Source organism: Nelusetta ayraudi, unplaced genomic scaffold (genome assembly GCF_046127955.1).
Source record: "Nelusetta ayraudi isolate G7.1 ecotype Tasmania unplaced genomic scaffold, CSIRO-AGI_Nayr_v1 ptg000092l, whole genome shotgun sequence".
In the NCBI taxonomy this organism is placed as follows: Eukaryota; Metazoa; Chordata; class Actinopteri; order Tetraodontiformes; family Monacanthidae; genus Nelusetta; species Nelusetta ayraudi.
The window spans coordinates 4,708,394-4,720,146 of record NW_027466142.1 but is presented as its reverse complement, the minus strand read 5'-3'; the positions used below and the strand labels follow the sequence as shown (position 1 = coordinate 4,720,146).

Sequence of the window (11,753 nt, the reverse complement as noted above, 5' to 3'; positions counted from 1 at the left end):
AAGGGTGGGGCGGGGTTAGAGAGCTGTGTTGGTGTGTGGTGGGGGTCATCCTGGTTACATTGTTTTTCATGAAATAAGTAATATTGATTATTTTATGTACATCATATTGGCATGAAGACGTGGATACAATTGTTTACATTTACATTAAAGAAAGAAAAACCCACAATAGTCACGGAATTAACTTGAAATGGGCAAGCAACAAATAAAACAGTATCTGGAAATGAACACATGGAAATCAGACATTGCTTTTGAATTGTAGTTTGACAGAATCATTTTTAATAGATTTATGGAAGGGTACCAACAATTCTGTCTACGTCTGTACATCTTTCGATCTGGACACGTTCAGAGAGTTCACAGTTCTTTTGCTAATTCCAAATTGACGATTGGGCACGACGACTGCTGAAGCTGTCACATCTGATTGTACGGCTCCTGTGCCATCTGAAAATATTTTACAGCTTTCCTTGAATGTGTGGTCCAAACATACACACTGACTATGTGACCACGCCAGTTAAAAATAATAATAATAATAATAATAATAATAATAATAATAATAATAATAATAATGATAATAATAATAATTATATGTAGGTCTAGCTGGCCATAACATTATCTGATCTTCAGTCCACCCAAAACTCTGTGTAGCTTTTTGTATTTATTGCTCCTCCCACAATGTCCCAACATCTGTTTCATTACATTATTATCTCTACCCCATTAAACTGATCATTAGTTGGTTGTCTCCAGTGATCCACCCAACTGCCAGACACACACACTTGACAGGTTTAAAGTATCCCTAAGCACATTCTTAATGCTCGAGCCTGTGTGACATCCAGCTTTTCTCATACGGATTTTGCTGATGACCCATATACTATGCCTCTGTAGTATAGCCTTGACCTGATTAAAGATAAATAAATATATATTTAAAGACCCGTTGCAAGTCGCCCACTCCTCCCCTTGTAGACGTCCGATGGCATTACATTGATCGCTATGTGACGTATGTGCGGTCTCCAAGTTAACCTTTGTTCAAACTGAATATTGTATTTTCATCACAGAATTTAAACGGCAATTTCATCCCCCGTACCTCAACCAAGTGGAGTCCTTCTTGTGCTTTCCTGACAATATGATTATTTTCCTATCCTTTCTATCCAAAACACACCTTTGTCTTGTGAAATGGCGTAAGCCAGTTAGATATTTTACCCCCTGTTCTCATCATGTTCATCTTAATCATCAGTCTCCCCTTCAAAAGCTTTTTTTTTTTTCCTCACTGCAACTCTGCTGCCACTGCTATTTCCTTAGTTTTTTTTTTTGCACCTTTCTTGCATCACCTTCCAAGCACACCACTGAATCCATAATTCCCTCCTCCCCCATCCACTGACACGGTGACACACAGTTATACATTTCTTTCAGACTTTGTTATTGACTGTTGGTTCCATCAGTTTGCAGTTCCCCCTTTCCATATTTTGTTGAATTGTAGCAATACATTTTCGAGACCATTCTTGCGTAAATGTTTTAACAGTGTTCCACATAGCTCATCTTTTCCTAGAACTGTATCCCTGCTTGGAGTCAGTGCCCTTCTTAAATCTGCCATGCTAAATGGCACATCTTTCGTACCGTCATGACCATCCTTTCTTCTTTGTGGTCCCATGTAGTTTTTTGCCCTCTTCCCTTCTCATACAAATCATTTGAGCTACGCAAGCCAACAAACATTTTTGCCAGGTTAAGCCTTTTGCTTCTCAGTTACTGCAATTTTGTTCACATGACTCTGCACAGGATAACTACTCTCTCCAGTCCCCAGATCATCCACAGATCTCCTGCCAATGGTGCTACATACTCCCTCCTGTGTGGTCACTTTGCCTTGTCTCTTGTGTGTCTCATCTTTGCCTTAATTGCACCATTGAATTCCTCCGCTGTTTCCTTACTCTTACCTTACTTATTGAAATGTCCTCCAGTACGGCTGACATTATACTCTGCCTTATTTTATCATCTAAAATTTAAATGTCTATCTCACTGACGTTATCATCACTCACTTCCTGGAACTTCCCCCAATTAGCCTTCCCAAATACACATTTTCCTCTCCCATGATGTGCACCTGGTTCATTGTATATCTATACTGTATATACGCACATATGGATCTTACATATAGAACAGGTTAGTCATCACTTCCAATTGTCCCTTCTTTGTTTTAAGGACAGTGATGTGCTAGTAAAGACTGACACTAGTCCAAGTTGCAATTCCAACTTAAAATGAGACATGGGAGAACATAGAAGCTGTTCAGGCCATCAAAACACAAAAATGGACACTACATTGAGACAAGATACTCAGTCATTCAAACGAATAAACACAACGTGTCGGGGATGCTGTTTGTAGTAATGGAATAAGATAATGTTCACAAACAAATCAAAGTTACAAACCAAACAATTGAATGCTGAGAATGAAACGTTTACCAAGGCACAATAATGGTTGCAATATTTGATGCAACGGACAGGAGGCAAAGGTCATCATGATACATAACAGTGGTCTGCTCAACGTTTTATGTACTGACTTGTACCATTGGAGGGAAATAGAGATGGCTGTCACTAATAACAGAAGCTTTGGGTCTCTGTCCATTAAATGTTCCCTTTGAATAAGAGAGCAGAAAAATGTTGTTCTCTCTTCTGCACTTATTTGTGCCATTTGGTCTGTTTAATTCATATCATGTTGCAATGTGTGAAACAACATTTTCTGATGATGCCGCTGTAAGGTAGAGCAATGTGGGAAGATGTGATTAATTAATTAGAAGTGAGTGGAAAAGAAAGTAACAGGGTACCGATAGTGAACCTGTAGGGGGAAAATATTCAACTAACAGAGGTGAATATTGAATGGAGGACTTAAGGGCAAGATTACTTCATCTAGTGGAAGAGATTTGAAAAAGAAAGTGTGGAGAATTAATCTGCCATAGCCAACCAAAGTCTCCAGGGCCAGAAGACAAGAAGAAATTTATAGTTGCTCTGCCACATTGGTCCTATGGAAGTGTGGCTGAACATGAAGTATTTATCTCGCACCATAGCTGCTTCATAATTATATTAGTTGCCTCCATTGCACATTGTATCCTAAAAATTTTCCATCTCAATGTGCTACTGTATTGGCCTCAGCTGAGGCTTGAACTCACAACCACAGAGGGCAGCTCATGAAGCTAATTTGCAAGCGACAATAGCTGGGTTTCCCAGATCTGACCCTTCTTAAGGATTCAAGAATGCTCTTAAGAAGGGTTCAGTTAAGAAGGACCAACAAGATAAACGCGGTGTCTAGATTACTTATTCACACCTTTATTACGTCCTCTCTTAAGATCGAGCTCGAGCTGTCCACTGCAGTGGTGGAAATAAATATACAAATACATGCATTTTCACACACACAATGTGACCAACATCACATTAATTCCCCGAGATTACACATACAAGTGAAAGGCTAAGGTGCATGGGGCATGGCGAAGGACGATCAGTATGATGGCTGCCACAGTCTGTGACACCATCGCCTTGCTCAGTTCAGTGTTTGTGCCAAAACCACCTGACTTTCCCAGAGCAGTTACTGTAAGAGCTCCTTACAGTAACTGCTCTGGGAAACCTGGCAAACACCTGTGTGGTTTCGCACATTGAGCCAACCACCAGGATGTCAGACAGCTGTCAGATTATGGCAGATAAATGTTAGCTATTCATTTATCTTCAAACCATGATTGGGTGAATCATTTACTTTAAAAATGCCCTTTTGTAATCACTGAAATTTTTTCCAAGAGAAAATTTCCAAATACTCTCAAAATTATGGGTTTTGAAATAAATTTCTATGCGCCGAACATCATCTACAATCTAAAATAATCTAAATGTAAATCTAAAAAAAAAAAATATTAATCCTTTTTTTATTAACATTTGAGGATGTTTAGAGTGCCATGTCAGCATTGTAAATGGCTGATGGCTCTTATAAGTTATTCTGAAAACACAATGAGAAGACAGATAGCAGAGCCTATTTTTATGATTGAGAAAAATATTAAACAAAAGGACATGCAGTGAGTGCTCAGTAGGTCGGTCCTTTGTTTTCAAAGTGAGGGGTTCCTGGAGAGGTTCCTGTCCACCTCCAAGGCACTCCCAAAGTGCCCTTAAAGCAAGACAAAGCTAGACACAAACACTCGCCCTCCGGCTCCGGACCAAAGAATGGCGCAACTTGGCAAGTCTTTCGATTTGATCTATGTACCACATTATATGAAGCGTTTACTTATCTAAAAAGAGTATGAGTATTGGATATGCATGTACATATACATATGTATGTATCAAAACTCTTAACATACTCTCAGTTGACACCTCAAACATTTTTCCCAGTGGTCTCACACCCCATTGTGACATTCCCCCAGTTCACTTTTATGCAAAACTCTTGAGGTGTCTTTGATCTTATTTAAAGACAGAACAAATGCCCTCAGGGGATTCACTTTCACTGTTTTTGCAAACGTTGTTTGGTTGATTACACAGAAGGCAGGCACTCTGTGAAAAGTGCTTATTAGACCTGAATTAAACAGCATTCCCAGTATCTCTCTGCTTTACGGTAAACAAATAAAACCTTGACACGTTTGGAGATGCAGGAAATAACCTCACTTTAGTCCAAAAAAAATCACATTCCATTCCATACCAATACTCAATATTAATAATATTTGATGTATCACATTCCTCTGCTTAAGAAATGAATCAAGCAATACACACATTATGCAGTGCATTTATTCTCCTTTAATTTCTTTATTTCTCTTTCTGTGACAATAGAAAATACATTTTATTTACGAAAAAGGATAAAAGGTATAAAAAAATGTGTTTTTGAATTAATATCATGCAGTGACATGTTTTTTTGTGTTTTTTTTACATCTTAAACGATCACACATAGTGAGCATAATAATTAGCCCCATAACTACTACAATAATTTAGGATTTGATTTTAAAGGAGGCACTGTTACGGCATTTAGTCATGATGGCAATTTGTCCCATATTCTCCTATATTCGCCATCCCTGAGTAGATATAAATTTAAACAAATGTATTACTATTTACTTATTGACGTGTCCTTTGGGGACTAATGTAATTCAGTAAGAATGCACAGGAAAACATACATTTAAAAATGAAATCACAATCTCAGAATCCCAAATTCATTCTCATAATCAGTAAAAACTTGATGAAATATATATCTGGTTGGCTGGTACGTCATACCTATCATATATATAAAAAGACTCTAAAGCAACTGACTCGTAAATTAGTTTAACTGGCCTGGCTCTGTAAAAGTTACATATACATCTACCATTGTATATTGTGCTGAATTCAATTCTTGTTTTTTGATCAAAATAATGCACAGTGTGCCACAGTAGCAGCATGAACCGACAAAAGTCAGTGCACCAAACCAAAATCAAATCCTAGAGACACGTCTGTATATAGACGGCCTAAACATCAATGTCAACGCATCAATAAGTTAAATGTATAAGTTAAAAGTTTTGATACAGATACGGTATAAGTCATCTTTACACATAAACAACCAGGCTAACTGTGTCTCGCTGCAGCAGATGAGTGAGTCAGCAGCTATTGATTGCCCATTACTTACTATATGTATAGTGATATCAACCGCATCCTCTAACGGTCACAGACAAGACAGTGGCTCACTCTTTACACTCCAGTCTGCTTCTTTACAGCTATAGGGCCAATAAAACATGCTGACATTGCAGAATTGTTCAATTTATCTACGCACAATTGTTTTAAAACAGCCTATCAAGAGGATTTTTTTTTTTTTTTTTTCTTTTGCTGCAACCCCAGATCACGCACTCGACTTCAGCGATGGGGAAGACATCCTCTCCGCAGCGCTGTCGGATAGCGAAGGACTCGTGATAAAGCTGTCCACTGCCGAAGGAGCTGACTGCAGCTGAACGCTTGCGAGGTCGTGCACCGCGACATCCATCACTCAAAGATTCCAACGATTATGATGAGAGTAAGCAGGAAACCTGCGAGCGCGCATGTGGCGAGGCAGGCGAGTTTCTGTTGGAGGGGAAAGAAAACCGAGAAGTCAAAAGTGGGTAGAGCGACGTTACGGCCCAGCCAATCCGAAAATGACGCTGAGGTTAGGGAATAAATGAAGGGTGAGAAAGTGTGCACAGCGAATAAAGCTCGACTGTCTCGTGTCGGCATTTTTTACCTCACGCTGTTTTTGCAGTTCTCATAAAGGGGGTTTGGTTAGTCCGACAGAGAGGCCCACGATTAAGGCAACGACCGCGAGCAGGATCAACAGAGCAAATGCAATGATGATGTATTTCTGCCAAAGTGAAGGTGAATTTAGTTTCAAAGGCATGCAAGCAAGCATATGATGTATACAAATGTAAGACATTTTAAAAATAGTGTAATCTGTGGAAAACACGGCGGGGGCGACCCAGGAGAGAAAGACAAACGCTTACCCTTCGTGATTTTTTCTGGTATCTCACGGCTTTTTTGGTTTCTTCCTTTGCTCTGCTTATATATTCAGCTGCATTGGACACGTTCACCTCAATGTTGTTCACCATTTCTCCCTGTGAACGTGTTGTTAAGTATAATGAGGACAATGTCGACTTTCAGCCAAGTCATACCAAATACAGAAAGTTCCCACTTGCACAACCATAAGTAGAGCAGGTCTACTTATAGTTGTGCAAATGGGAACTTATTCCCACTCTGAGCTCCTCAAAGTACAATCTGAAAAATGTTGTTTTTTTTGTCAGATCTTTTGTTATTATGCTCAAACAACAGTTCAAAAAACCAGACTAACCACAGATTTGTCAATAATCAACAAATATTGCTATTTGAAGCTGTTGAATATATTGCCTTTGGGGTTTTCAACAACATGTAGGTTATGGTTAAATTGTAAGATGTAAATAAAATCAAATATATTTTTTGGAGGAATATTGCAAGTAATTTTGTCGGGTTAAAGGCAGCTATTACCTGCGTTTCCACCAGCATTGCCATGTCCATGAACATTGCATGGAGCTCTTTGATGCTCGACTCCAGGCGCATGATGTCTTGGTGCCTGGACTCTATTTCGTCTACAGCTTGTCGTGTGATCTGGGAATCTGAAATAATCTGGGTAGAAAGAAGCACACTCTCAGAGCAAATATTCCTACTTCCCTCTGCAAATGCTGTACGTATTCCACCACTAGATGGCAGTAATCAACTTTGTCATACAGTGGAGGAAAAAGGCTTTTGGACACTCCAGTTTGTGCTATATTACAATATGGAGCAGGGTTAATTCTCGCAAGTGCAAGTTTCCAAGTTTATTTTAGTACAGTCATGCACAACCCAAATGCTCCATTCTGCATGTGACTGTTCCTGTCAAGGTCAAAAATGGACACACTGCAGGGCAAGTACAAGAATATAAGAAGAAAAATAATTGTTTTTCTTGTTAACAATAAATAAAAATTTAAAAGAATTGTCCATCTCATGCACGTCTGACGTCTGCAAATATGTCATGATAACATTGATAACATGCTGTTAAGAACATTTGCGTTTGTTTAGCCATTTAAAGATGTCCAAAACCTTTTTCCCACCCCTGTACACATGCACTGCACAGTAACTTACATCAGATGTGAAGATGGATGGATTCCCACTCTCTAACATGTCCTCCAGCTCTTCATTGGTGGTCACTCTTCCAGCTGAGCACATGATGGTTAGTGATTATTGATCAAATTCAATAAAAAGGATCACTAAAACAAGGGCCAATTACACTGACTGACACAGTGTATCTATTTACAGATATAGCATTATTTACATATGTATGCATAGCACCTAGCATATTTACTGACAGAAACTGCTAAATAAATCAACTTGTGTTTTGAAAGAGTTTATAGCTACAATTATGTGGCTATGGAAGTCCCTGGAGCAACTACCCCTATCCTCACCAGTAGTTTGGGGAATAATATAGACCAGTGCGAGTAGTTTCTGTCTTAATTAAGCTGTAAATGTCTTAATTTATTGAAATAAAACAAGATGTATCTGTGTGTTTGGCCTCTTGCTCATGTACTTTAGTGTGCATGAGCAAGAATAAGCTTCTGCTGGACTATTTGCTTGGCAAAGATGATGATTGGATCTGATTGGTCTTCAAAATAGTCCCAGTCATGTGTTTTAAACAACACTCGAGACAAACAAGAGCGCTGCACTGATGCCAAGGACAAAAACAATTGTCTGCACTCACACGTGCCGACGTATGTTGTTGTGTTTGATCCCAGGACAATACCTTTGCCTGGCAGTGTTGTGCAAGTGTGTGTATGCAGTACTCCCTACGCCGCGTGCGCAGAGCAAGCCTCAATGCCATAACTTCTCCTATTAATGACCTATTGTGAAGTAATGACCAAAAAAAAGAGTAATAAAAAAGAATTTATGAAATAGCCAATTTTGGGACTTTCAGCCATGCCCTAATAAACATGTTTTCAAAAAACATTGATTGCCAGTATGCTATATAAAAATAAAAATAAAAAAAATAAAAATAACCATTAAACACGACGGCTGCCAAACAGTTCTTCCAACACAACTCTGGGTGATCTGCTAGTTTTTGATAACGTTTGCGATCCGTCATGGAAACCTCTTCCGGCAGTGTTTCGTGTACTCGCGTCGCCAAGATTAGAAAGTGTCTGCGGAACAAAAGGAGCCCGGCAGCCCTCTCCGAGACAACGGCTGCTAAAACTCTATAAACAGAAAGCTTTGCTTCCTGAGGCCGTTGCCTCCTGCCGAACAGCAGCAGCCACCCCGGGGGAGACGGATCTCTGCGCTCGCGCACCTTTGGCCGACTCCCCAGAGAAACCAAGCCGAGCACAGCAACGGCACACCTCCTTTTGCTACTTACACATGAAGCAGACTATGATTTTTGTTTGTTTGTTTGTTTGTTTTAGAAAATCAGTCGGTTCAGCGGGGTTCCCGTCAACAGCAGCTCAACTAGTGGCAGACAAATGGCCGGGCGTACAGCCGGTTCCCTGGGCAACACCAGCACACAGAGTCGTCTCCAGTATCACGTCCGTCTGCCTTCACAAGTGGAGCCTCTCATTGCCTCTCAGATGGGTGTTTTTTTCTTCTCTCTTTATTGTCTGTCGTTACAATGACACCGCAATGACCTGGACACACCCTTCGGAGAAACTGTAGTAAAATACACCAGGAAAGTAACAGAAAGCTGACACACATGCACAGCATAATTTTTTTCATTGTAGGGATTTGAAGGTGATTTGACATAAACCTTGCGTTACATACACATACTGGTGCTTCAATCTAGTTTGGCATGGGTACAACACAAAGCATCTCTCGTGGTGTACTTATTTATAAGTATTCACCAATAATAATAGCGTGATGATGAGATGTTTGTGCAGGAACTACATCAAATAATAGTACCTCCTACTAAACCCCGGCCTGCTTAAACTTGACTATCAAGTGAGAGATATAGAACTCCTGAATTCCTTAATTCTAACTACTAACCTACTGAATAGAGTTGTCATGTCTGGATTTCTTTCAATCAAATGTACGTCATATATTCCTTCACTGTAATAAAACAAAATAAAGTGCAGAGAGGCGGAGAGGAAACCGGTGTGGTCTGTTTCCTGGATCCTGTCCTGAAACGGACTTCAGTTGTCCTTTCCCATCTATTTTCCCTTACAGTTTTCGAAACGACGAGTGCATCCAAACCATTAGCATGCAAAGAAGAGGAGTACTCTGTGCGTGAAATACCTACATTATTATTTGTAAGTCCCAACCTCAAAAGAAATTATGAGGCATCACTCACTTATCTCCAGCTGTCTCTGTATCCTTCCTTTGCTTCTTTCCCGAAAGGCCACTTGCGTCTCATTGTACTGTGTCATGACCTCCACAAACTTCCTGGACAGAATGGTGTGCTGAGGACGAGCAACACGCACAAAAGCAGGAAAATGTGTTAACAAGCAAACTTTGCAAAAGAACAATGGGGACTTTTGAATGAACAGGGCTTATTTATCTGGGATCTAATGCTGCAAAAGCCACTTTCATTTTGCAGGTGGGTGGGACGTGTACGAGTGGTCCGCTCCGTGCTTGCTGACCTGTGTTTTCTGAATCCTGAAGTCAACGGTGCACCTGTTTGCTGCGTCGTCTTTGGGCATGCTTTGCTCCATGGCTGTTGAAAACAGAGTCGTGATGTCATAAAAAAAAAGAAAAAAAAAACGCAGACAACTTCAGCCTCCCACAGGTTCCAAAAAAAGGACAATTTCACTCACATTTCAGCTTCGTCCGCACCACGTTCGCGTTGCCTTTGATGTCACTGGTGAGCGCGTCCAGTTGACTCTTTGTTTCTTCAAACAAATAAAAAGTGTGTCAGTCCCTCTGTGTAAACGCTGGATTTTCTCTGCTTTTATTTTGTAGCTCAGCAACAAAGCCTGTGCCAGTATTAAAGAGGTCACACAGTGGCACATGGTGCAAGTTCCTTGTTTTTATCATTAACAATAAAACACTGTGTTACTGCCACTGACTGACACAAAGCTAGGAGCCAAGGTTGGGGTCCTCAAAAGTTTGAAAATCCACAGATTGGTCATGTCACCGTAGCAGAGGAGAGTTCTGCAAAATGCGACATGTTTGGATCCTCCATTGTTCAGAGTTTCCTTTCAGGAAAAGACAGTGATATTTGTGGGCAAAACGGGTCCTCAGTCTATGTTTTTTTTTTAAACATCCTTGAGTGCTTTTGATCTTACACTCCTGCAAACTCGATAGTCGTTAGCGCAGAAGCAATAAACCAAATTGGATTGTCAGGCTTTTGTTGTCACATGTACAGTTTCTCAAAAGAACGCCACTGGACAGGAAGGAAGTCAGGCCAAGAGTTGAAATGAGAGGAGAATAGCAGCCTACTGACTGTCATCGGGGTTGGGTGCAGAGAGGATCATGCTGTGCATTCTTCTGACCTCCTCTACCTGGTAGGTAACCTTGTCGAGGAGTCCTCGGACTTCTTCCACCTGGAGAAGTCAGGTGGGACAAGGTGTCAGTTTGCTCTCTGAACACATCATCATCATCATCATCATCATCATCATCCACATCATCCAGGGACTGCATGCATACCCACCCTCCTGAAGAAGCCCTCCATGAAGCCATCTCTGTCCACTGCCACTGTGACCTCCTCCTCGGCTTGTGGCCTACTCTGTGGGTACATTGTTGTTTCTTTGTTTAAATGAAATCTTTTCTCTTTTTTTTTCTTAAACAAGAAGGACACTTACAGCCGTCAGTTCCGCCAGTCGATCCTTCATCACACCGCCGATGAGATCGCGATCGTGCCCCCGGAGAACTAGTCGTGAAACAGCCGCTGCTTCAGCCCGACACTCTCCATCTGTGGAGAAACACTGAGCCACCTTCCTGGACACCGAGCTGGAGCCGATAGCAGTTGCGACGTTCGCATCGAGGAAGTCGGCGCGTCCGGTCCTGTCCGGTCCTGTCCGGTCCAAATTCCGACTAAAACTTTGCCGCTAACTCTACAAGCAACAAGTTGTTACCGAATCCGCAGCATCTTATAGCCAATCAGGCTGTTTGTGACGGCAAAGCGTGGACGGGGGAAACAGGTCCTGGGAGGAAACTGAGTGACAGGGAAACGCCTTTGCTCTCACCTCTCCCACCTTCCTCCTCCCACCTCTTTGTGTCACACTCACACACCCACCCACTCACCTAAATCAAATCATCACCTGGCAGTTCAATAAACGTTGCATTTGCTTCCCATACTGCAGTTAAAAAAAAAAAAAAATAATCTAACGTGTG

General features: G+C 41.0%; 1 protein-coding gene across 2 annotated transcripts; it reads right to left on the bottom strand.

Annotated features, from left to right (window-relative positions):
- Positions 1-4,719: 4,719 nt before the first annotated feature.
- stx2b (syntaxin 2b) lies at positions 4,720-11,431 on the bottom strand. 2 transcript variants are annotated; one of them, XM_076046941.1, is made up of 11 exons: positions 11,222-11,431; positions 11,071-11,145; positions 10,864-10,963; positions 10,235-10,309; positions 10,061-10,134; positions 9,772-9,880; positions 7,587-7,660; positions 6,954-7,091; positions 6,437-6,547; positions 6,181-6,297; positions 4,720-6,023 (listed from the first exon to the last, which is right to left on the bottom strand). In XM_076046941.1, the coding sequence occupies exons 1-10, from the start codon at positions 11,249-11,251 to the stop codon at positions 6,202-6,204; spliced, it is 882 nt and encodes a 293-aa protein (XP_075903056.1). In that variant the 5' UTR covers positions 11,252-11,431; the 3' UTR covers positions 4,720-6,023; positions 6,181-6,201. The 2 variants fall into 2 exon arrangements, with proteins under 2 accessions (XP_075903056.1, XP_075903057.1); XM_076046942.1 differs by lacking the exon at positions 6,181-6,297.
- Between the last annotated feature and the right edge of the window lie 322 nt (positions 11,432-11,753).